At 35.5% G+C, this 27468-nt stretch overlaps 1 protein-coding gene across 1 annotated transcript; it reads right to left on the bottom strand.

Annotated features, from left to right (window-relative positions):
• Nucleotides 1-969: 969 nt before the first annotated feature.
• Nucleotides 970-26293, bottom strand: REPTOR-BP (REPTOR-binding partner). The gene is made up of 4 exons (XM_085961128.1): nt 26144-26293; nt 7718-7817; nt 6313-6434; nt 970-2089 (listed from the first exon to the last, which is right to left on the bottom strand). The coding sequence occupies exons 1-4, from the start codon at nt 26186-26188 to the stop codon at nt 1997-1999; spliced, it is 360 nt and encodes a 119-aa protein (XP_085817254.1). The 5' UTR covers nt 26189-26293; the 3' UTR covers nt 970-1996.
• Nucleotides 26294-27468: the final 1175 nt, after the last annotated feature.

The following is a 27468-nucleotide window of genomic DNA, read 5'->3' as shown; positions in this document are numbered from 1 at the left end:
TGTGATGGATTTTCACTAATAAAAAAAAATTCTCTCGCCAATAAAATTTAGATAACGTTAGGATTTCTTCTCACATTAATTTTAAGTCATTTATTATTTTAAATACAACTGGTTCGGACGGCCGTGACTGGAATTTATATTTATTTTATGGAGATACCAGTAGCCTGACATCTATATAGAAATTTAATAATTTTTGTTATAACAAATTTCTGCACCCACGTAGTAATACTTCTGTAGCCATCCACAGATGGTACTAGATTCAGTTTCGAAATTAATATTTTTATGCCATCTTGCATGAGTTTTCACGGTTTATATTCAGCTCCCAGTGTTCATGCCCTGCACAATGTATTAAAAATGTGTAATTGGAGGGGTAAGGAAAGTAAAAAATATGCTATTGTCAACTTTACATAACAGCTGTCTTCATCATTCTGTAAATGATATCTCATTATCAAATCTTTTCTAATGAAAAAATATCAGTATTTCTGTTTATAAATATTTTTAGTTTGAAATGTTCAAATTATATAATAGGGTTCGGTGAAAACAATAACATAATACTTGGAGTCTTGTTCCACAAAATGTGTAAACTGCCATCCATTTTTTAATGATAAAATAATAAGTATATATTGCCAGACTTCTACTAATTTAACCTGGAGTGTTGTGTGCGAATTAACTTGTGACTTGTCAACGTCATGAATTTCGTGTATATTTTCAAAACTATATCTATCATTTTAATGTCAAAATGTTCACAAAAAACTGTGGAACCATGTTTAATTTAATAAGTTTCAACTTCGTCATTTTATGGGAAAGTAGTTCACATTAAATTAATTATTTTATTCCAAAAACAGCTGGTCTATATTCCAACCTAGTAAAATTTGCCAGTAGTAAAAAGGTTAATTCTCACCACCTCAATCAACATGGATATCCGGTTTTCAAGGAACTCTTTGGGTGTATCATAAATAAAATGCAAGATAATGAAAATACTTTTTATATTTAACATAAATAATTGTACAAAATAAACTTAGCAGATAAAATAAGGTTAGATTTACAAATTAAAGCATTTAAAACATCACACTTTTATATCTAAGTTTTCAACTTACACAACAAAATAATAATGTCAAGAAAAATTAATTCTTACAATTTAAAAAAACTTTCAAACGTAGGTCTACAGTAAAACGATAAAATATTCAAACTTTCCCATACATAAGGATAAATTTGTCTTATAATCATTTCATTTAAGTGTCTTGTTCATTGAAATATATCGCCAATTTCCATTATATTTTTTTGTGAAAAGATTACTTTATCCACAATTATCCAAAGTCCCTGTGTACATTACAATAAATCCAACACTTTCAAACCACAGCCATTGTATATAATTTCATGATAATGAAAAAACACATGACATAAATAAAAAAAAAATTTGAAATAGTACATTTGTTGTTCTCAGACAAGACTATTAAAAATATTGGATTTACAAAAATAAATAATAAAATGAAAAACTATGTACATGAAAGTAATTCTATTAATCGTAATAGACACAACGGCTACAAAGGAATGTTTTAAGCAAAAAACATCCAATGGTGGCAGCATTCATCAAATCACCTTAAAATAAAATTTAAAATAATAAAAACTATTTTACAGATTACACTATTTTTTACATGAGGTCATTTGTAAGAAGGTTGTATGAGTAAAAAATGTATTCATGTGGAACAAAACCATAATTGGAAATGTTGGCACAGAGGATTTCTACAACAAACAAAACATTCTCATTAAATAATATTGTAACATCATTATCATGATGGCATCAAGTCAGTCGACAAAACAGCGTAACGGTAATTGAATAATATCGTTTTCACTGTCATGCAGGAGAAATTGTTTGATCAGAATCTGTTATACAATTGAGATGTCAAAGAGAATGAATGTACGGTGAAAATGTTGCATGATGAGGTGCTATGGATGAATTGAGTTAGCACCCTCGGTGATGGTTATGTACGCCGGATTACTCCTGCTTAAGTACCCCCATCTCTTCCAGAAGCGCCTGCATGCCTTCCGGTACCCTCCCTTCGTCCAGGTCCCTCGCCCACATCTGATACTGTAAGGCAACAAAATAATGTAAATAATTGCGTCAAGTTAAATAATAAATACATGAAATTGTTAATAACTGTTCAAGCTGACAATTCAATTTGTTAATCTCTATATATATAAAAATCTCGTGTCACAATGTTTGGGCCGCACTCCTCCGAAATGGCTTGACCGATTTTTATGATTTTTTTTATGTATATTTGTTAGGTATGAGAATAGGTCAACAAGTATATTTCATACCGCTAGGTGATTAGGGTATTTCTATCCAGAAAAATTTTTCTTTCATTTTATTGACAATTTTTTTTTGTATTTTTTTTATTATTTGGCATCAAAAAATACCTATAATACCAAATTTTCACTCTCCTACCCCTACCCTCCCATTTTTTAATCGCGATTTTATTATTTTTGTATGAACAAATTTAACCGTCGTTCGTATTTCAAACAGAACGAAATTATTTATGTTGTTGAATGACAGATGGCGCTACGTCCGAGAAGAATTCAAGAGAAGCATCGCGTCATTTTGACATTTCATTCGGCATATCACAACGCAGTGCGTGCAAAATTTTGTACGATTTATTTTAATTTATCTATTTTAGTGTGCGTGTATTACAGTGCACAATGCCAGCAAGACGCAAGGGGGGCCATTTGGGCCGTCGAACGAATAAAGCAACAAACATGCGAAATAGTAGAGCAGAAAGAACAGACGGACAAATCCAACAAGATAACAAAAACGTGCGTGTGAGCATGTCGCAATTGCGTGCATCTCAATCACAAGAGGCACGAGCAGAACGAAATCAACAACGACAATTGGAACGGAGCCAAGCGTGCCGGTTCGTAGTTAACAAACGCAGAGCAAATGACTGACAACGCCAACAAGTACATCGAGCATTTACATCCGCTTCGTTCCTTCGTCTCGCATTCGAGTACGAGCCAGATATTGAATATTCCGCTCATCCGAAAGTGCTAATTGGTGCTATGGACAAAGAATGTCCCCATTGTCATGCGCTCAAATTCAAACATGAGTCAGCCGGGATGTGTTGCGCATCAGGAAAAGTGCAACTACCAGAAATTGAGACACCACCAGAACCATTGAACGGCTTGCTCATCGGCACGGTTCCAGATTCAAACCTGTTCCTGAAGTCCATTCGCACATTCAATTCATGCTTCCAAATGACTTCGTTCGGAGCAACAGAAATAGTTCACAATACTGCGGCAAATGGTCAACAATTCCATTCTACGTTCAAAATCAAAGGCCAAGTATACCACAAAGTAGTCTCATTGCTGCCAATGCCAAACGAACCACATATTTTTTTACAAATCTGCTTCATGGGCGGTGAGGACAACAATCGTGTGGATGCACGTTGCGGCTACAATAACCTCAATTTGCCTAATGCCAGGCGCATCGTCGGCGAACTGGACGCCATATTGAATGAGCACAATGAATTATTGAATTTCTTCAAAGCACACATGCACGAATTGCAAAGTGACAATCACGCTATTGTTATCAATCCTGATAAAACACCAGCTGGAGAGCACGTGCATCGATTCAATGCGCCTGTTGTTGACGACATTGCTGGAATCATGGTTGGCGACCGCACATCGACGCGAGAAATCGTGATTCGAAGAAGAAACAATAATCTGGAGTTCATCGCTGGCGCACACCGTTCATACGACGCTCTCCAATATCCGCTAATTTTCTGGAAGGGACAAGACGGATATTGCATAAACATTAAACAACGATATCCTGTCACAGGTAATTCATTGATTATGAACATCATTACTCATTTTGAATTGAGAAAATGAATGGTTGGTGTTTTTTTTTTTTATCGGCGGTCATCGTCTACAGCGCTTCATTCCTCTTTCTGTCATAGATCCCATCCCCACACACTTACGATAAATTCGGTATTTTTTATTTAACAACCAAAATATTCACTAGAAATAATTTATATGGCAGAACAACGTTTGCCGGGTCAGCTAGTAAAGTTATATATATTTATACTACATAAAGACACTGGCAAATGACAAATTAAAAGAAAATACAATGATTTTAAGATATAATTAATATTGGGATTTTAAATAGCTGACTCTTTAAACAGTGTGTCAAAATCTTACAATATTGTTAATTATTCTGTTTCTTATAATAATAATATGCTGTAGAAAAAACCATTAGAAGAAATATTTTAATTTATGTTGTAACCCAAGAAACCGTGTTTCCTCTTTTGTTTCAGCTTCATTTTCGTATTCTTAAGACTAAAGAGGATCAATAACATCAAAATTAAGAATCTATAGCTTGGATACTTCCATTCGGAACCAGAATATGGCGCTAACATTGGTGAAGGTTGGAGGTAGACTGGGTTTGACATAAATAGTGCACACTAAACCTTGTCAGTTAAACATATTTGTTTATATTGAACTAAGACTACAACGTATAGACCAGGGATGGCAAACCTTTTTACATACACGTGCCAAAATTTCCCAAAAAATATTTTTTAGACTGTCTTGCGGGCCAAAGAGTCGGCTCATTTCTTTAGAAAAGTTTTTTTAGAAAAGTATTTCCACCGCAGGTTACTTAATTTTTCGCAGTCAGCTCGTTTTTTAGGCGGGCCCGCAAGGGAAAAGCGCATGGCTGTCATTATTTTTTTAAATGCATCGCGTGCCGTGAAAATTCATCTCGCATGACATAGGTTCGCCACCCCTGGTGTAGTGTTTGTTAATTTTTTAAATTCGATCAAACCCTGCCTAATCCAAGCCATAGTAGATAATAGTCAAAAAATAGTCATTTACCTACAAAATATCTAGAAATATGCCATCAAGGGACCTTGTCCAGATGGCGCGATTTGACTCGCGCACATTCCAGGTACATGTGACCTCATTGAGCGGTCCACATGTAATCGCGGTGTGACGTCTGTTGCGCGATAAGCGCAAGCACTCACTAGATTCTCGACAACGCAATGTTTTTATAGCCATTCCAAAACAATTGTTACCTAGCTTTGTATACTACCGAGAATACATCTTGCCAGTTATGGCGAAATATAAAATCTCAAAGGAACCATGTCTCACAACTGAGTTGTCAGTCTTTCTTCTCGCACTTGCGCTTATTTTTTATGCTCATTTACATTACGTCAGCTAGCGTGTTCACTACCAAATTAAACGCGTTGTATGGGCACAACACATTTTTGGTAGTCGCGCGTAAAGCGCGGTGAGGCATGCGCCATCTGGACATGGTCGAACCATATATCGTCGGTGTTTTGTAAAAAGGGCGAATCAACCATTTTGTCGAAATCGAGATTTTAATGAAAATACAATATGTACCCCACTAGCTACACATTTTTGGTAGTCGCGCGTAAAGCGCGGTGAGGCATGCGCCATCTGGACATGGTCGAACCATATATCGTCGGTGTTTTGTAAAAAGGGCGAATCAACCATTTTGTCGAAATCGAGATTTTAATGAAAATACAATATGTACCCCACTAGCTTTGTGTAAAAACGGCGAATTTTTATCACCACAGGAAAGTACTTAAAAACGATAATCGACTAAAATTAAATTAATTAAAATTACGAAATAAAAAGCAAATGTGACATATTAGGGCTTTTAAAATATTATATAATAATACCTATTATAATGACAGTATTCTTTCTAAGCTTTATTATAAACTTGTTAGATATTTATAATCATCTACAGGTAAAAAACAAATAAATGTCAAAAGTTAAAAATCCTCCTCCTGTAAAGTAGCATTTCGGTTAATTCGCCCTTTTTACAAAACACCGACGATATAATTGTAGATATTTTATGGATAGAAGGTTAGGCAGGGGCTTAATGAATTAAAAAAACTAACCAACACCATCTGTAATAATATGTATTCTTAATTCAACGAAAACAATTAAGTGTGACTGAAGAAGTGTGCTCTATTTTTGTCGGATCACCCATAGCATACCTAAACTTAATATGGTTTGGTTTACGCAGAATTCAATAGAATTTTAAAAACTAACCAGCACTATCAGAAATTTGTATTCTTAGTTCACCGAGAACAAATAAGTATGACTGACAAAGTTTAGTGTGCAGTATCTATGTCAAATCCCAACAGCCTACCACCTCCACCCCTCGGCACTGGGCACTAATAACCCAACATTGCTTTAACTTAAAACAGGAGCATACAAAAGTGAATAGATAACTAACTATTCACAATAATAATCAATGAGTAGAGTATTGTAGTGTGCAAATAAAATAGAAACCTTTTCGAGTTCCTTCCTTAGAGCCAGCACAGCCTTCTCCCTATCGGTGACAAGTTCCTCCAGATATTGGTAGCGGAGCTTCTTGCGAGCACGACACTCCCGAGCGCTTTGCCTACTCCGCTCTGCAACACAAGGTTATAATACAATTTAATACTCAACAATAATAACATAAATCAAAAATCTACATTGAAGATTTCAAACATTAATTTATTTAGATCGCACAACATAAGATAACTATTTTTATGATATACTTAGGTGTCAAAATTATATCAATAAACTAAGTATAAATAATTTTACAAAATAGATGCTTTATGGTTTTATTACGAGTTGAATAAGTAAATTTACTTGCACAATCAAATAATCAACAATAATTTTTACCAAAGTAATCTGAATTGCTTTCAAGTTGTAAATAAATTATAGTAGTCACACTTGTCTTTCTTAATTTATCAATTTAACTGGCGTTTACGTGGCAGAACTCCATTATAATAATGATTTTGAAAGCAAGTCATTTTTGTTAATTCTACTTTCATTGAGTTATTTACGTTGACAGCTGTTTCTGGCTATAAATTCATCTTCGGGACGGTCAACTATAACAACCAGTTATAGTCAACAGGTGTCAACGTAAATAACTGTATTAAAGTAGAGTTAACATCAATAGAGCACTGTGTTAACAAATCCCATCAAAAATGGCTAAGAAGTAATGAGAAGTATTTAGTACAATATTAATAATCTAAAAGAGTTATTAATAAATGTTTACTACACCATATGTCATGCTGTTTCAATGAACCAACACCTGGAATAATTTTTCATACTGTTGGGTTGTCTATCCATTTCTAAAATTTAATTACATGTAAGAGGATGAGCAAATAGACCAATCGAGATTAATATCTAATATGTTTAAATCAAAACTCTCCCAAAGTAATATTATCAATTGTCAATTTATTGGCAGTTGGTTTAGATGTAAACTTGTACTGCATCCATCTTGTGATCTATGACCCACTAAACTAAAAATTTATGTGTGAAAGTTAAAGGGAAATAAATCAAAAATCACAACTGTTCAAGCCAAAAGAAGATTAAGTTTTGGACCACTTTGCATGTGAACTACATTTACTAATTCAGATAAGAGTAATTCGACTCATTCTTTTCTTCATGTGGTTAATTTGGGATACTCTACTAATTTTTCAATTATTAAGATTTTATCTGTTTTAATTTTGCACACATAAATATACACACTAATTTCCGCTTTGAGTTATGATTACCAATTGAAACTCATATTAGTAGTCTTGCCTAAAAATATAAGTAGGTATACTAGGCCCAAAATAGCAAGAATTGAATAGGGTAATCAGAGGTTCATAATATCTTTAACTCTTGACTATGTTAGTTGTGTGATGGTGATGTTGCTCACCTAGCTTAGCCTTCATGTCGACCCTGTCCGTCGCTGCCTTCCTGCCAGGCTTTCGTCCCCTTTTACCCCCCTCCTTGCGAGCTTCACCGCGGGGCCCTTCCTGCAACAACATTTATAAACAAATACATTAATGTGACGTCACAAGAAATGACAACAGATAGTATGATTCACAGATGAAACGAGACAAATTTTCCATTGACAATTGAAGAAAGATTATCACACCTGATAATCTGAGTGATAGCGATAATAAATAAAATTTATTATGGCTATAAACACACATAACATTATTCGTTCCCTAACTGTTTGCATATATTTACGAAAAAAAGAAAAATAATAATCAAGTGTATATGTGTAGCGAGCACCTATAACAGAAGTAAAACTTATTGCTTTGTTCTTCATTTTGATAACTGTCATATTACATATTATACCAAAACTAGATATACAAAATATCAAAAGGAATAGACATGAGGATATCTCTATACAAAATACATCCTAATATATGGACAGCACACGAGTTCGTCGATCATCTCTTCCACACCATTTCGTGAGAAATTTGCAGCATGAGAAAGAATGCTCGAGGTTCATTCTTACCTAACACACCTTAGGATCTGCTTGGAACTTCAGAAACATTTGCTGAACTATTTTCCTTAACGGATACCCTCGGACGGGACCTACACAAATTCAGTTTACCATATCTTACCATATCTTAGGTTTATCCTGCAAAACTTTACTAGAGTCAGTTTAAATTGAAGGGCGATGGAGAGATTCACGTACCAGTTAAGTACGTTCTTTGACCTTTTCATATTTTAAATGGATTTTTTGTTCTGCAAACCAAAGGTCATTAGGTCTAAAAACTCGAAACACAAATTGAAAAACAGTGCGTAAGGCGCTGGCCTTCCATCCCGGAGTTCTAGGTTCAATTCCCGGTGAGGTCAAAATATATTTACATAATCTAATATGTAAATTCCTCAAGTCTGGGAGTTTTACCAATATTATTGGGCTTCACGGCCTGTTGTGGTGTTTAATAAAGAAACGAATAATAAAAAAAAAATATGTGTCTTTGCCAGACCCAGGATTCTAACCTGGGACCCACGACACTATAAGGCATAAGTCGACATTTAAGCCGCTCGGCCATCGTGGGTCGTGAAAGAATTTATCTATGAACGTGATCTCACTCACCAAGTGTATGCTAACAGCATTAACGTAGTACGCATGTAACACATGGACCCTTCAATGTAAAAAATCCAAATTTGAAGAATAGTTTCACAATATGGTATGGAAAGCTACATATTCGGCATAACACGGAAAGACTACCTACCATAAGAATCAATTGCCGGCCACAGACGGACAGTTCTCGTAACAGGTTGAACATGCCAGTTAATAACTATACAGTTATCTTTGGTAGATAATCTGCGGCGCCCATAGACGGACACTTTTCGACCTTTCAGATATGTGCCATGTTCAAACTGCCAGCGACCCCCCACTCCCGTGTTTTTGTAAAACTGTTGGAATTTCAACTAGCCGAAAGTTCTCGTTTGACGTTAGATGCTGGTAACGTAAAGTAGGAGTAGCTGGCGCGATTTGGCGGCAAATTTTGACAGTTCTGTCATAGTTCGTTCGTAAGAAGTATATTATTTTTGTTGCGTGTTAGTTCTTTTGCGAGATACTCATATTATATAATTACGAATATTGTGGTGTCAACTAGGTACCGCAAACAATATTTTCCACTACTTAAATGTAAATAAAAAAATAAAATGTAAACTTGATGTAAAATAAATCTAGACAAAAGAAATATGTACTTACGTAAATTTAGTATTAAGTTAATGTTATAATATGTACCAAATTAATAGATATTATTCAAAACCAATAAGTAAATTGTTTTGGTGATTGAATAAAACATATTACACAAATTTAATGTATATAACCCTGATTTAAATAAAACAATACGTATGTATTTTATCTTAATTAAATTTTATTAAAACAACAATAAGTATACTATGAATAATTTATTCAAAATAAAAGAATCTGGACATATATTTACACAAACAATAAATTGTAATCATAATAAATCTAACAAAGTAAAAATATTCGTAGATCAATCGTTCGTTCAAGTATACCCTACTTAAAACTAATTTAACACATGGTACCCCTGTGTATGATCTCGGCGAACATAACCTCCATAGTTTTTGACACTTGATCTGCCACAGACAATAACTGTACGTATATGGGCACGTCTGTTGACAGTTCGACAGATTTTAAATGGGGTAGTTAAACTGATCTGTGGTGTGTCCACTAACGTACAGTTATTGAACAGTTATTGTCTGTGCCATGTTCAAACTGCTACGAGAACTGTCCGTCTATGGGGGCCTAATGAATAAGGAGGGATATAGCTCGCCAAGCCGATGAAACATCTATGGGCCGGACACATTGCTCAATAAAGGCTGAGACACAGCACTGCAATTTGCAGCTAATTGAGGGGACTGTGATGGTTCTTGCTTGAATCCAATTGAAAACATTTGTAATCAATAAGAGTCAATTGGAAGCACCCTAGTGTCTTGGCCCTACGTGGAAAACAGTTAATCGATGAACATCAAAGTTGCATTGGAGTTTGTGGTAGCAAAGCTATGGGGAGGCCTTCATCCCATAGTGGATCGATCCTGACTGATGATAATGATGATGATGAAACAAACTTATGATTAAAATTGAAGAGACATTTAAAGAACAATTTCAATTCCCAATGATTTGATCCAAAGTTGTAAAAAAATGCCTATCAGTAAATATATTGTTAAATATAATATATATATATATACAAAACATAATATTTCATGAAAGATAACTCTATTTATAAAGATCATGACGCATTTCCTGTAATCCATATATTTTTAATGCATTCTCATTTATAAAACCACCACACCTAAAAAATACATGAAAAAATAGTCAGTATAAACAGTACACATTGTATTCGCGATAAAGTAGTTCATTTCGCATACTTTCAAATGTGATATTCCTCATTGCGAAGAAAAATGGTTTTTAAATGTCTAAAATTTCAGTGAATACTAGTTTTCCGAACACCTTGTAGTGCTATTAAATTTATCAATGGCGACATAAAAAACGCGACATTTTAACAGAGTGAAGTGAGCAGAAAATAATAATGACTGCAAAAAATCGTGAACATCGTAATTATTATTGTAAAAGAAAAAAGAAAATGATTTATTCTTAACATTACAGTTAAAATAATAATAACTATCTACTTACATACAAATGTGGTTTTAAATTTAAACTATCTAAGGTACGAAAAAAATAATTATAAATATGTACCTATGAAATATTAAAACATCGGCAAATTTCGATCCACAGCTGGATGTAGACCTTCTAGAGTCCTTCCATTCCTTGCTATGTACGATCTCCCATTTCCACGAAATCAATTATTACCTACTATGCATAGAAACGAATTGCCGAGAAAAGTGAGTTTTTATTCAAACGTATAAGCTCCAAGTATATAATACGGGAAAAGGGATGAAATTTTAATTTGTTTCTACTTTATATTCATAAATTCTCTACTATTTGGGCATGTTTCGCCAAATATCCGTCCAATAGGAATACGGAAGCAATAATAATTATTCTTCCGTGCAATACCCCCCCCCCAGCCTTCATTCAACCGCATAAATGAATTAATGTTTCAGTATGGAACCAATTTTTCCGTGCATTACCCACCCCCCCCCCCCCGGCCACAATTCAACCGCATAAAAATGAAATATGACTGTGAGTACACAACTCTGCGGTAAAACTACTTAAATACGAGGGTGGGTCAATAAGTCCTTAGAAAAGCCGACAGGTGGCGCGACTAGTACTGCAAGCGGTTTGTTTTCATGCAGCGGCACTACCGATTCAGTATGCTGCGAAGTTTCAATCAGATTGGTCGGGTTGTTGTGTGTTTCTCGTACATTAAAAAAAAAAAATGCTTGTGGAAAATGGAAAAATGGAAAATGGAGAAAATTGAGTTTAGAGTTGTTATTAAACATTTTAATATAAAAGGGTTAACAGCAAAGGAAATAAAAAATGAGTTGGATTTAGTTCACGGCATATCTGCTCCTTCACTTGCAACTATTTATAACTGGTTAAATGAATTTAAACGTGGTCGTACATCAACAAAGGATGAACCACGCTCAGAACGTCCTGTAGAGGTGACTACACCAGAAATGATCAATAAAATCCACGATATGGTGTTAAGTGACCGAAGATTAAAGTTGAGTGAGATAATTGAGGTTACAGGGATCTCAAAAGGTAGCGTCATTTCTATTTTACATGACAAATTGGGCATGAAAAATATTTCTGCAAGATGGGTGCCGCGTTTGCTCACAGTCAACAATAAACGCAGTAGGGTGGTGGCCTCTAAAGCCCTGTTGTCGCTCATGCAACGCAATCCGGATGAATTTTTTCGTCGCTTTGTGACTGTAGATGAAACATGGATACACCACTATACTCCCGAGACGAAAGAACAGTCAAAGCAGTGGATTGCGAAGGCAAACCATGTCCAAAGAAGGCGAAAACCGTAAAATCAGCTGGTAAGGTTATGGCTACTGTATTTTGGGATGCACGTGAAATTATTTTCGTTGACCATTTGGAAAAAGTAAAAACAATAACAGGGGATTATTATGCATCTTTATTGGACCAGCCAAAAAACAAAATTGAAGAAAAACGGCCTCATTTAAACAGGAAAAAAATCCTCTTTCATCAGGACAATGCCCGTGTTCACACATGTTTACGATCAATGGCTAAAATTGAAGAATTGAAGTTCGAATTGGTCGACCACCCACCGTATTCGCCAGATTTAGCCCCCAGTGACTTTTTCCTTTTCCCAAACTTAAAAAAATGGCTAAGTGGACAACGTTTTTTTTCAAATGAAGAAGTCATCGATCGGACAAATGCTTATTTTGAGGACCTTCCAAAAACTTATTTTTCTGACGGTTTAAAAAAAATTGAGAAACGTCTAACCAAGTCTATTGAGCTCCAAGGAAATTATGTTGAGAAATAAAAAAAAAATACAAAAATAAAACCTGTTTTAATGCTTTTTTCTAAGGAATTATTGACCCACCCTCGTATTATAATGTTAATTGTCAAAAATGAGCTTTAAAAACCATTTGAAATATTATATTATAATTTTCTTCACTCCACCTTTGGGTGAAAGAACCTACCTTAATCGGTAAATTGTTAAAATGTTAGAAATCGATTTAAGATCTTGTAAAATAGTAGGTACATTATAACTATTTTCACGTTGATGTTATCAACGCAACAGCATAATAACTAAACTAATAAGTAATAACCAAACTATTTTTTTCACTAAGTTCAAAGGCAGTCAAGATCGCAATTAGAAATTTTCTTTTCTTTTTTAACAAATTATCCTTGGTATCTACTAATAATAGGTAATAAATCATAATATCTACGCGCTGTCATTGATATTCATACATCCAGATACCTACCTACTATATACCTAGATATAATAAGATAAAATCATCATTTCCATTTTGCTAGACAAGACAAAGATACAGAAAACCGCTACGCACTTTATAATCGCCCAAGGCATGAGATAAAACCAATAATAAGGTTAAGTTACTAACTCATCCGTCACAACAACTTAATCATTACAAAATAGGTAGGTATACATTCATTATTAATACCTACCTAAAGTTATATTATGAAGGCATTGTCATATCGGGGATATTATACCAAAGGCTCGACGGCAGAGTAGGTGCATTCGGCAAAACGCCCAACTTATTTGCATAATACATATAAATAATGACAGGGTGTTCGGGAAGAAATGGAAAATCCAAATTGGTTGGTTGGCAGTAAAAGTAACTACTGTAATTAGATATTTTAGACTAAGTGTCATAAAGTATCGTGGTGTCTATTGTAAAACATATTTCCGGAAAATAAATTGTGAAAATAAATAAAAGTTCTTTTATATATTATAAACCTCTTCGTTTGCATGGGGAAAATCCTGATAATCCAAGCCACGCGGCCCTGCAAATGCACGCAAACTACAGTAATGCAGCTTGCAGCACAAAGTGAGTTGGCCACGAGAGGTTTTGTCGTAAACGCGACGACACATGAACCAACACAAGTTTTCAAAATCAATACTGCATCCATATCTCCATATCCATTAAAAGACTAAAATGTCGATCAAAATCAAATATATTCTAATCTTTGCTGGTTCGCTTTAATATGACATATAACGTAATCAAATTATTAACCTATTGCTATTGTGTCATAGTCATAAATGAGGTCCGTTCCATCTTCGATTATTACTACAACATGCAAATTCTGACCGTCAGGAATGGGGAGCAAGTATATCACAGATGACTGATTTCAGGGTGACAATTAAATTAATGTTATACAATCAACTATAGAAACGCCCACGATGACCGAGCTTTTACCTCGTCGATTTATAGTATCGAAAGTCTCGGGTTCACATGTTCTCAGCGTGTGTTTGGACAAGAGTATGGAACTATACGTTGAGCAAGTTGCCAACATCCATTTCTCGTAATAAAAAAAATGTAGACACAACCTTCACTCTGTGGAGGTCCATATATCTTTTTATGATCGAATGTGGTAAGTATAAATAAATAGAAATAGTTGGCATGACCAATAATTATTATTCTTACATATTGTTACGTGGGCGGTAGCTTGTACAAATGCACTTGCAAGAGTTGAGAAAACAGTTGACCGATCACAACAAAAAGAAAAAAATTAAACAATTGGAAGCTTTAAACTAAATTGATGACCAAGTGACACATATGGATGATAATGCACAACGAAGTGTTTCACCTTAAGTGGAATAGAAGGAAAACGAGGAATACTAAGACTTCGGTGGTTCAATGGTAGGTACTTAGAAAGACTTAGCAAAGCGCTAGAAGTCAAATAACTGGAAAGAGGGCAAAAATATGTGCACAATGGGGGAGTCTGTGACGGACGTGTTTACAGTGACGTCCCGTCGGGGTAGGCAGATTGAGCGTCGCTTGGGGGCGGCAGTTACTCGAAGGGCGGCAAATCGATGAGAATCAATAAATATATATATATAGGAATAGGTACCTACACTTGGTAATAACGGAAATATCTTTCCATAAAAAAAACCAGCTCACAGGTTGGAAACAAAATGTACATATTGATTAGCATAAACGGTTAAACAAGACTGTATATTTGTCGTCGGGTTCGCGATCTCTAGTTTACTTCTATTGTCTTTGGACATCACTCCTTGATGACCAGCAATGACACGTGCAGATTTGCGAAATATATTTGAATTATAGGTATGTACATACTTAGGTACCTAATTAATTTATCCAAATATTTTTGCCATTCATTCGCGAGTTTTGAAAATTATCAGGTGTATTTTTAAATGTATCTGAAACCGTGGACTCGCAATATTGTCTATTGAAGTAGAGATGACATTTAAATTAAATTTTGTGGTATATTTTGTTAATAATGTATTTCTTAGATATTGAAGTCATGAAAGGATAATAAAAAATACTGTATAATGGGGTGGCATTTTGACGCTGCCTAGGGGCGGCATTTTGTCTAGGGACGTCACTGCGTGTTTATTCCACACAAGAATATGGGGATAGAAAACTTATAAAATAATAAATATTTAAATTATAATAATAATAATAATATGTAATGTAATCGAAATTACTTAAAAATCACTTCAACTTATAAGCATTTTTCTTTAATTCTTATAAATTAACACGGTGATACATATTACATAAACCTAACGATGAATATAACATTTCTGCTTTGTATAGTCTGAGAGACTGATACTTCAGCCAATTTAAACTCTGAAAAATATGTCTGATTGCATACAAGTTAACTAGAACACTATTGCTGAATAGGACACTTAAGCGTCAATTACATTGAGCTTTTTTACGAGCTGCTTATTGGCGAATTTAAAAGCGGGCGGTTCAGCTACTGCGACTTCATGATTACACACAAAACTTTCCATTCGCTGATAAGCCACAAGCCAGCGAGCGATTTTGACGGAACGTAGTTCGTTTTTTTACCGGGAGGTCGCTACGCTCCATAACAATGTTTCCATTAAACGTCAAAAATGTAAATTTCAAAATGAGTAGTTCGTTTTTCCACCACCATCGCTCTACTGCGCAGACGCAGTAAGCCCACACGCCGGCGTGTAGTGTGAAAAGTTGACCGGCTTTCAACTTTTCTAGATGGAGTGTTTACAACCTGCTTATTAGCTTATTCGATGATTACACTGGGCGAATTTACAGGCAGATTATAAATTTGCCAATAATCAGCTCATAAAACAGCTCAATGTAATTGACGCTTTATACATAATTTCATTATTCAGAACTCGTTGCGTCATAAAAATAGAGGGTATGTTCCACACACTATCTGAACACCCGGTAGATAATCTTACGCACACATCCAGAAAAAAGTAGTAAGCAACGTCGGTCGTAGTATTTGTAATGTGTAAAACGCATATCTATCTACGATGTGCGCACTTGTAGGCGATACGCAGTTAGCAACAGTGAGCTTAAAAAGCCAAGCGGCATCCCGCAGAAAATATACCATTAACACGCACTCGATTAATTAAAACATATACAACGGTTACCCGAGCTATTAATTAACTGCTTCTAATAAATAACACATAAAATTGGACAGAAGCGTTGACATAATAATAATACGACGCAACAAAAACTGTGTGACAGTTTCGAGTTAAAATTGACGCGCAAATATTACTATAACTCTCATTCAAATCAGAATCTAACTGGAACAATTTGATAGTCGTAATTACAATAGAAAGTTTTGTACAAAATATCACCGTTATTATAGGGCACCCATCAAAAATTCCCACGTCAAGTTTTCATATATTTTCTCTAGAAAACTATTTTAAATAAGATGAAAAACTTTGGTGTTTATAATGGAGCAATTATTATACTTTTTGGTTGATGAGTTACTGCTCCAAGTTAAATTTCAGACATTGCTGCGTAGATCGGTAGATACTATAACCGAAATGGCTACTTAACACGTACGCCAGGCCGGGAAAGAAAACACATATACGACGCAGATATAAATGAAAAGTTTGCCATTAAACGAAAAAACGTCAAAGTAATCACTCACACGTTTGTAAATTATAACCCAATTGTAAATATTCAAGAGTCTAATGAGAATTTTCGTAAAAATCGGATTTACTTACCGGCTTCGCTGCGGCGGGTAGCGAGCGCTTCTCTGCGGCCTAACGGCGCGAAGTGAAATGAGAATGTAGCCGGAGATTATTAGCTGGCAAACCGAGCCGCCATTGTATCGTCGTCTCGTTCGGGTCGATCGGGACCATTCGGGCGAGAGTGAAACAAGCGACGTGCGTGTATCTCTAGGCAGGTACGTACAAAAATATTACATTCGCGGTGTAGTATTCTATACTACTGCGCAGTGAATAATAAATAATATGAATCTGGCGCGGGAGATACGGTACTGGCAACTGGCATGCGTCGCTTCGAGAGAGGCAGTTTTAAAACCGTCTAGTTCTGCGTCGCAGTTTTACAAAAATATAATGTCGCACCAAGCAAAGCAGTGTGTTTGTCATACATTTATCAATGCCTCTTGGTCGCTCAAAGGTCAATAGTTACCTACCGGCGAAGTCTGCAACGCATTATTACAGCTGAAAGACACCGGCGTTTAATTGCATGCAATATAAGTGCAGCTGACCGGAAAAAGCTCACAATAATAAATAAGCTACATGATAACTTATTTATAAGTACCTACTTATAAGTTTACATTAATACAGTACGACGCAATTTAGTAAAAACCATCAATTTAAATTAAACCCTTCCTTAGAATGTATGACAGATTTTGACAGAACACACTATTCATGCGATGTAACCGATTCAAATATATTGGAACATATTTATTCGAAATTACATTATTCGTGACAAACTATACCTAGGCACTGATAGGCCCAAGAGGTGTTACTTGATTCCAAATGTGTCCAATTGGAATCGATTAAGTCCTGTGTTTCCGCGTGTCTTGGTCATCAGGGTCATACACACTGCGATGCAATATTTACAGTAAATTAATGTGAACTATGGTGGTTCTTGCTTGATTCCAATTGGATACGACATTTAGAACCAAGTAAAATCAGCGTTGACGCGCCGCAGTCCGCAACGATTTGCAGCGCTGTGTGTTTTGTCCCTTTAGCATTTCAATGAAGACCCCAAGGATCAAACCACACGACGCTGCAGATAAGCTGCGGTCCTAAAAACTATGGCTGAATACACCTATTGTAACGGAAATGTTTCAAAATATATATCTACGTCTCATCATTCAGCTAGATTACGTGTACCGACGTGCGATCGGACTAGGCTATTGATTATGGCTTGATGTGTCCAGAAATTCGAAATTCCTTAACGAACCATACGTGATAATGATCATACTACCATATCCGCAAAAACTATGGCATGCTTTAAAATCCATAACATACATTATAAAATTCTACACAATTACGCAAATGGAAAGGATAGGACCGCAAGATTTGACAAAAGTACCTAGTTCAGATGACTTCTAACAAATCCGTACCAAACTACTGGATTGTTACCAAGGAACACAAAATTAATGGAAACTGGCTTACCCTATCGGTGTGGTAAAATATGGGATAAACTTGAAACATGTTAAAGAATAATATATTATTTTCAATATTTACGAATGTCTCATAATATACATTATAGTGACGTAAATATAACACCCATTCAATATTTGCGGATAGTCGGCTCGCTTTGTGTCCCTTGCTTTTATGACCTAAAATAATAAAGCGGACCCTGCTTCAAAACTGCTACCACACCCCGTTGGATAAGCACGTTCCCATTAATTTTGTGTTCCCTGCTTGCTACGATGCATGTGGATGTAGTGCGTATCCATCTGGTGCACGCTATCGCATTTCTGCAGTAACTTGCGGTGCGTGTGACCCGACCCTTAGGGCGTTGCGAGATAGGTTAAAACTCGCACCCGCAACCTACTCTTTTTGTCATTAAATAATGTCAAGTTTTCAAACTAAATCTTATTGTGCAGCGTAGGACTATTAAATGCATTCGACATACGGGTGGGTACCTACCTAAACGGCCTTAGAAGTCAAATAAAATAATGTTGTTATTATTGAAGGTTGTTTCCATATGTACTGCGCGAGTGCTTTTGCAATAAGTCAAGGCAAATTGCGCCGTGAAATTAACTGCGAAGCATCATTATGAATCTACAAAATAATGCAATACCTGTCTTGTACATCAGTAAAAAAAATTTAAGTTAATGGTTTTAATGAAGTTATTTCACGATGCCCATCAGACCATCAATCATTTTTGGGTAGGTAAGTGCCTGCACTTCATACAGAGCTGTTGGAATACCTACATTTTAAAGGTTTCAGGTGGTTTGTTTCTGGTGGAAAATTTGATTAGAGTTTGGTTCTGTGATTCAGCTCCGATCTGATTCTATATAAAATAAATATACTTCGATATGTATTTCATATCTCATGGAGACGTAGCCCCACCCTGACAACAGGTGTGCTGAGCCAAGTGCTCCTGGTCTGAATTTCGCTAGCAAAGAAGCTGAAGCGAGATGAAAAAATATATACTTAGTTATAGTTATTTCATTATTACAAACAGTAGGTAAATACATAGGTACTTCGTAAGTAATGTGTAATATACTATATATCGACTTTTCCAAGCCAAAAGGGCGTTAGTGACAAATCGCTACTATTCAGGAGAGCAAAGAGTGAAAAAATGTCATTGAGATCAAGTTTTTTTAAAACTTCTTTCTTAGTATTGGAATTTTCTTTCTTTCATTTATGGTAGAATAATATTGTTTTTAAGTAAGTATGTATGTAGTAGTTATTTACTTGCAATTTTGAACTTTTAAATCACTTAATTCCTTTTGGCTCTCCATAAGCTATAATGTTCATAAAGAAAACACCGAATTGTTTATTTTATTTTATTCATGCTTTTGTTAATATTTCTGTTGTGTTTTATTTATTTATTATGATCATTTTACTTTTGTTATGTTAGTGGTCGGTTAATTGGCTTTCTGTGTGATTATCAGTGTTATTTATCACTTACGCCCAAATTGGAAAATCGTAACTCTGTTTGCAATCATCTATGAAGAGCGCCGTTTTGCCAGTCTGTAGATATGTTTAGTAAACCTAACCTCATATATTTAACTCAAAAACACCAAAATGTTGCTTACGCCCTTTTTGCTTCGAGAAATTGATAATATTATACTGCAGCAATAAAAAGTCTTTTAAATGTTGCAACCTTTCCAACATATTGTCATAAATGTTTAATTCCATTCAATTTCATATTAGGTATATTGCAATGGGTTAAAAATTAGTTATTAAACAGGACCTATGCATATCCTCTATTGATGCATCTATTGCCGTATCATTCAGGACAACCTCATCTTCAGGAATCTGCCACTCAGATCAGTGACGTCCCTAGACAAAATGCCGCCCCCAGGCAGCGCCAAAATGCCGCCATTTTTTTTTTAAATATGTACAGTACTTTTTATCATCCTTTCATGACTCCAAATATCTAAGAAATGTGTTATATGGATACATTACTAACAAGAAATATACCACTAAATCTAATTTAAATAGCATCTCTGCTTTAATAGACAATATTGCGGAGTCTACGGTTTCAGATAGGTAGGTACATTTAAAAATACACCTGACAACTTCCAAAACTCGCGAATGACATAGGTACTTATTTGGATACATTTTAAATTAGGTATGCACGTGTCATTGCTGTTCACAAAGAACGTGACATCCAATGACAACGGAAGTAAACTAGGCATCACGAACCCGACAAAAAAAAGTCCTGTTAAAACGTTTCCAACCAGTGAGTTGATTTTTTTAATGGAAAGATATTTCCGTTATTACAAAGTTTAGGTAGCTATTTCTATATATATCTAATGATTCTCCTTGATTTGCCGCCCTTTGGGTAACTGCCGCCCCCAAGCGACACTCAATCTGCCTACCCCCACGGGACGTCACTGACTCAGATTGCCAGTTACATCAGTACCTAGATAGGTACTTGCCGGTATGATTGATTTTATTTTTCTTTCTTTTTAGTAGCTGGCTCCAGCGCGATCATAACGATGACCAAAACTAATAGAATAAAAAAATCACCAGAATATTATGAGGACATCGAGGTTCGGTTCCGGTTCCGGTTCTATTTCCAGCTCTGGCTTAATCAAGTAATCAGCGGTAATTTTGGGAGGAACATAATAAGCTAATGTTTAATATTGACATAGGTACTTACACAATTTTGTTGATGTTTAATCTTATTCACATAATAATATGCTTAATCAACCGATAGTGATTTAGAGCTGAAAACGTATCAGTATTACCTATTTGAGATTCGGTACTGACGGCTGAAGCGATCGTCGCAAGTTTAAACGGCGACATGGATTCAGCTAGACGCGACCTGCAGGCCTCTCAATCGGCCGGCAAACGCCGTTGCGAATTATATCAAATGGTGAATGGAGATAACCGCTGGGACTCCGTACTATTACACCAGTTAATGTTCTTGACTGGACATGGTGGATTCTTTGACAAGCTCTATGGTCTTAGTCTCTGTACCGGTCCAAAATGTCCATGCAAAAGAATGCATACCCATGGCCACCAGATCCTGAAGCGGGGCCCCAAGCCACAATGATTGACGCACCCCCCCCCCCCCCAACCTATCGCCCTATCGCTAAGATTAAATTTTATTAATTATTAATTAATTAATTAAATATTTTTAATTTTAATTAATTAAATAACTTTATTCAGAGTATTTTTAGCGATTTTTGGTATTTTTAAATAAATCCACTTGAATGGCCGGCACTCGGCATCATATTATGAAGCACTGATCGCGACCCCCTTTTGTAATAGAAGTAATATGCGATCCTTCGCCATATTGGATAAATAGTCATTTCTATTAGTTAGGAAACACTAAAAAAAGTAATTATAAAATAAAATTGTTGTAACGACTTCTTTTCCTATTAGAGCAAATTTGTGGTAGGTATGTGTTTATTTCACTTAACTGGTCAACCTGGCACACCAGGCTAGAGCCCTGTCAGCCCCAACAACCCCCCCCCCCCCCCCACTTGTGGGGGCCATGTGCAAACCACATCCTGTTATAAAATGTGTACGAAAATGGAAGATCTACTCGAGTCGGTCCAAAAACCTATGTGGTCCATCGGATCATCTGACCTAGTCGACACAAAAGCCAATTTTGTTGCATATAGAAAATTTGCTTTTACATGCTCCTCTCTTCTATTGGCACTCTTAAGTTAAAGTCATGGACGTTCAGTCAAACCACAATTAATTGCATGGCGACCTCAGTCTTGAGTAACTACTCCTGAGACATTCCCAGACATAAAAAGTTCTACACAATATCACTAACATGATGTGTCCGCGAATGTTTTAAGATTTTGTACAGAATGCTCTTTTTAGATATTTTTCCCGTTTTCCAAATATTTAATTAAAAATGGAGCACACCAATATCGACCATACTTATTTAATAATATTCTTGTATATCTGTTCTATTTTATAAATCTACTATTAAATAATGACAGTTCAGTGTAAAAAACCTGACTTTACACTTGTAACACCAACGCAATTCATTTTTAAGTCAGTGCAGCCCTGGAAGATATTCCTCAGCACAAATCTATATGTCGACTACAAATGAAAATACAAAGCATAATACGAAGGTGGGTCAATAAGTCCTTAGAAAAGCCGACAGGTGGCGCGACTAGTACTGTAAGCGGTTTGTTTTCATGCAGCGGCACTACCGATTCAGTATGCTGCGAAGTTTCAATCAGATTGGTCGGGTTGTTGTGTGTTTCTCGTACATTTAAAAAAAAAATTTGCTTGTTTACAAAAAATGGAGAAAATTGAGTTTAGAGCTGTTATTAAACATTTTAATATAAAAGGGTTAACAGCAAAGGAAATAAAAAATGAGTTGGATTTAGTTCACGGCATATCTGCTCATTCACTTGCAACTATTTATAACTGGTTAAATGAATTTAAACGTGGTCGTACATCAACAAAGGATGAACCACGCTCAGGACGGTCCTGTAGAGGTGACTACACCAGAAATGATCAATAAAATCCACGATATGGTGTTAAGTGACCGAAGATTAAAGTTGAGTGAAATAATTGAGGTTACAGGGGTCTCAAAAGGTAGCGTCATTTCTATTTTACATGACAAATTGGGTATGAAAAAAATTTCTGCAAGATGGGTGCCGCGTTTGCTCACAGTCGACAATAAACGCAATAGGGTGGTGGCCTCTAAAGCCCTGTTGTCGCTCATGCAACGCAATCGGGATGAATTTTTTCGTCGCTTTGTGACTGTAGATGAAACATGGATACACCACTATACTCCCGAGACGAAAAAACAGTCAAAGCAGTGGATTGCGAAAGGCGAACCATGTCCAAAGAAGGCGAAAACCGTAAAATCAGCTGGTAAGGTTATGGCTACTGTATTTTGGGATGCACGTGGAATTATTTTCGTTGACTATTTGGAAAAAGGAAAAACAATAACAGGGGATTATTATGCATCTTTATTGGACCAGCTAAAAAACAAAATTGAAGAAAAACGGCCTCATTTAAACAGGAAAAAAATCCTCTTTCATCAGGACAATGCCCGTGTTCACACATGTTTACGATCAATGGCTAAAATTGAAGAATTGAAGTTCGAATTGGTCGACCACCCACCGTATTCGTCAGATTTAGCCCCCAGTGACTTTTTCCTTTTCCCAAACTTAAAAAAATGGCTAAGTGGACGTTTTTTTTCAAATGAAGAAGTCATCGATCGGACAAATGCTTATTTTGAGGACCTTCCGAAAACTTATTTTTCTGACGGTTTAAAAAAAATTGAGAAACGTCTAACCAAGTGTATTGAGCTCCAAGGAGATTATGTTGAGAAATAAAAAAAAAATACAAAAATAAAAACTGTTTTAATGCTTTTTTCTAAGGAATTATTGACCCACCTTCGTAATAACTTGCAACGAATTTAACCATCAACATTAGTAACCTTGTGTTCAACTTCATCTCTATGAAAGAAGGATTTCTTCAATGTCTTTCTGCCAGAAAATTGCATTTTGTATGAACAATGGCTTGCAGTGAATACAAAAAGTTGGAGAAAGCTGATCCAGAATTCCGCAGCACCCATTCCATAATGATCACGATCATCAGTTACGGAGGTGACAAAAAGAAAGAAATAAATATTAATCCTTTCTATGCCGCAATTAGTTAATTGATAGTAATTAACATAAGAATTGGTGTAATTAGGGCGTCCAAAGACGCTTTGGGCACTTAACTGGTTAAAGGTCTAAGGCATAAAGCCCACCAAGACGGACGAGCGGGCGCAGTCGGCGTAAGAAGCGTATATTCATAATCATAATCACACGCCTCTTGCCGCGCATTACCCTTCACCTATGTAATAAGGGGCCCAAGAAGCACAAAATAATTATTATTACAGCGTCTCTCATAACAAAGCAATAAAAATATTATATTATTTCTCGGGGCTTGTAATAAAATATCGGACACGCAATAACTAAACAAAGCGTACACTGTTCTTATATAATGGCTTCTCGCCCGTCTTATCGACGACGCTTCGAGGAGCGTGATTTTGCTAGCCGTGTTCAATGAATGGCTCCGTTGTATTTTCGTTAATTCATATCGCCGAGAAGCGGAAAACGGTGACTCATGCGGCAGGCGGGCACAAGGCGTCGTCAAATCCAGTGTGCGCTGGCGTATTTGATTACGTTGTATTTTCGACGATTTCTGCGCCACTTGTAGAAATTTTGCGCGAGCGCCCCACTCGCTGCGTCAATGGGCTTTATGCCTAAGTTTCATTGAAAACCGGTTAATGAATTACTGAACAAATTACTGAACGAATTACTGAATGAATTACTGAATGAAGAACAGTTATAGGAGATTAATGGGATAGGGAAGTTGTAAAGAAAAGATCTACAACACAGAGTGGGCACAATTAATTTTCATTGTGTCACCCCAAATAATGTGTCGGTCAATGCTAGCTAGCTGTCTTTTGAATTCGGTAGATTATAGTGAATTTTCAGCAACATTAATAAAACCTTTGATTTACTCATTCAATTTCTTTTATTTTGTTAACTGTCAATTCATGGTGGAACTGCATTGTATTGTTGTTTTTATTTAATAAAACGCATTTTTTTTGTAGTACTTATTCCACTTTTAATCAATAGATTAGGACCGGTTTCGTCCGCCTCAGAGGGACATTTTCAACTTTTGAAATTGAACAGTTGAACATGTCCCTCTGAGGCGGACGAAACCAGTCCTAATCTATTGATTAAAAGTGGAATAAGTACTACAAAAAAATGCGTTTTATTAAATAAAAACAACAATTACTCATTCAAATTTCCCAACTTTTTAAAAAAAATATTGGTTATCAGTTTCTGTCCATAAGCCTTAGTCATAAAATAGTCCTATCGCCGTATGAATAGATAATGTTTTAATCGTTTTTATTTGAGTGGCTAAAAAGTGAAAAAATTCAAAGCTCATTGGAAGAAAAGGAGGGATTCATTACTTTATTATTTTATTTTGTCCAGTTTTTGTAAAAAAAAAAATGCTTGCTAAAATACTTCATAGGTGGCACTAATAAAAAAAAAAAAAAAAAATCTTTCCAATAAATTCTATAAAAATATTATGTTCGTTATAATATTAACTCTGAGCTATTAATTGTAGTAAGAAAACGATTTGGTTTGACACAATAAATTATCATTATGAATTTCAACTATGCAAGTGTCAGATCAGTCATAATTAACACATTAGTTTCCAGAAAATTAGAGTTAACAATACAATACATTGAGAAAAATAAGCCATTACATTATTCTATGATACATATACATTGATTTTCTATGGGAAACTGAAAAGTCATCGACAAAAACAATTATTATTAAATTTATATTATTGTTTTATCATTCATTTTTGTATACTTTTATTGTTTTTGTCACTGGCATGTCAGTGAAAACAACTTTTTAAAATATCAAAGAGAGACATCTAGCACATTCCATGAAACCATAGTGGAAAAACAGAAATCTTCATTATTATAGTAAGCTAGGTACACAAAGAAGTTTTCAATTTATTATCAATAGAAATAAAAATGGCCACCAGATAAATTGAATATTTTTTTACAGAAAAAATATCATGGTTTCAAAAGTCGTTTAGATAAACCAAAAAACTAACTACTTATGAGGGCACTGAGATGATTGATGCAATGTATTCACGATGTCACGCGACAGGCTTCGTCGGAATGTGTTGACGGATACTGTTGATTATTATTGTGGCAGACATATTTTTGCACAACACAAAATCATAACAAATAAAAACCAAAACAATTGTCATGGATCGCTTACCATTTGAATATCTTCCTCGACGATAGACATTGCTTCGTAATTCATTTTGTTTGCACCAAAACACTTCGATCGATAATAAAATATACTTTTTAGCGAAAAATCACAGAGGCTGATGACACAACGTGTGTGTGTTTACAATCTAGCAAGGTCATACCTTTACGTCACAATTTTGGGATGGAGGGGATTTAGTATTGCCGTTCTATAAAATTAACAAATTGTGCTGTACGCACGCATACATGCTATGCATACATGGTAGGTATTCGGGCTCGGGTATGTTCTTGCGCCGGTACTCCTCGTGTAGTCGTGTACACATACCTAGAACTTACTGAGATGTCACACTTGATTAACTTCCTGTGCATGTTTCATTTTTGTCATGTTTTTTTATTCTATTCGCTAAAATGGTTTATTGTACCTATTTGTTTTTAAAACTAGTAATATTAAACAATTATATATTAATAAGAACACAGATAAATGCCCACTTAGCTTTTTTGTTTTACAAAAAAACATGAACATCTTCAAGAAAATGGTTTTAATTTTCATTACATATCTATATACCTGGAATTTATAAGTTTTGCTTTGCATGATGTCGGATGGATATTGTTTATACTAATACTTTCAATTGATAGGTAGTAGGTACACGAGGAACCTGACAGTCCGTTTTATACATAACGCTGTAGGAATGCGATGATGAAAATCTGGTTGCGAATTGAGATACCTACCTAATAGATAACATCTATGCCTCCAAATCACTATAATAGGTACCAGTCAAATATTCTGGACATGGAGGCTTTGCTGGTAAGCTTGACTTGTTACGCGATATTCGAAACACAAATCCAAACGGAATGGATCAACTTTTGGGACTTGGTACAAGCGTTGAATCAAACAGCATTAATAATAAAATTGATTCATAAATAATACAGCTTTGATCTCCGCGTGAGTTTAAACTGGATGAATGCCGCCCGTCATGCCCATGCGGATCCTAAATTCACTGGAAAGACTGCCATCGTTGGCAACCGTGGCACTTAAGTATGTATACGCCATAAGCTCGACATCAGACCGAAAACCCGCAAAGGAATGCTCTGCACATGGTCTTTACCGCACAACAATTTATAATATTTTTGGCGCAGAATCCTAATAGGTAATAGGTTTTCGTATTTGCTTCAAAATATTCACTTGGGTGCACGGTGACCCCATTCTTGAATAATACTGCTTCTTAAACATTCTCGGGCATAATAATTATACCTACAACGCTTTACATCGAAACGTAAGGGTATCGTGAAGCATTGGGTTACACGTCAGTATTGTGAAACAAATTGTTTGCCCAA

The sequence above is a fragment of the Rhyacophila brunnea genome, unplaced genomic scaffold, assembly GCF_057557595.1.
Source record: "Rhyacophila brunnea isolate RB1 unplaced genomic scaffold, BYU_Rbru_1.0 scaffold_12, whole genome shotgun sequence".
Classification (NCBI taxonomy): Eukaryota; Metazoa; Arthropoda; class Insecta; order Trichoptera; family Rhyacophilidae; genus Rhyacophila; species Rhyacophila brunnea.
Note: the sequence above shows the minus strand (reverse complement) of the source record. Positions and strands in the feature narration are given on the sequence as shown.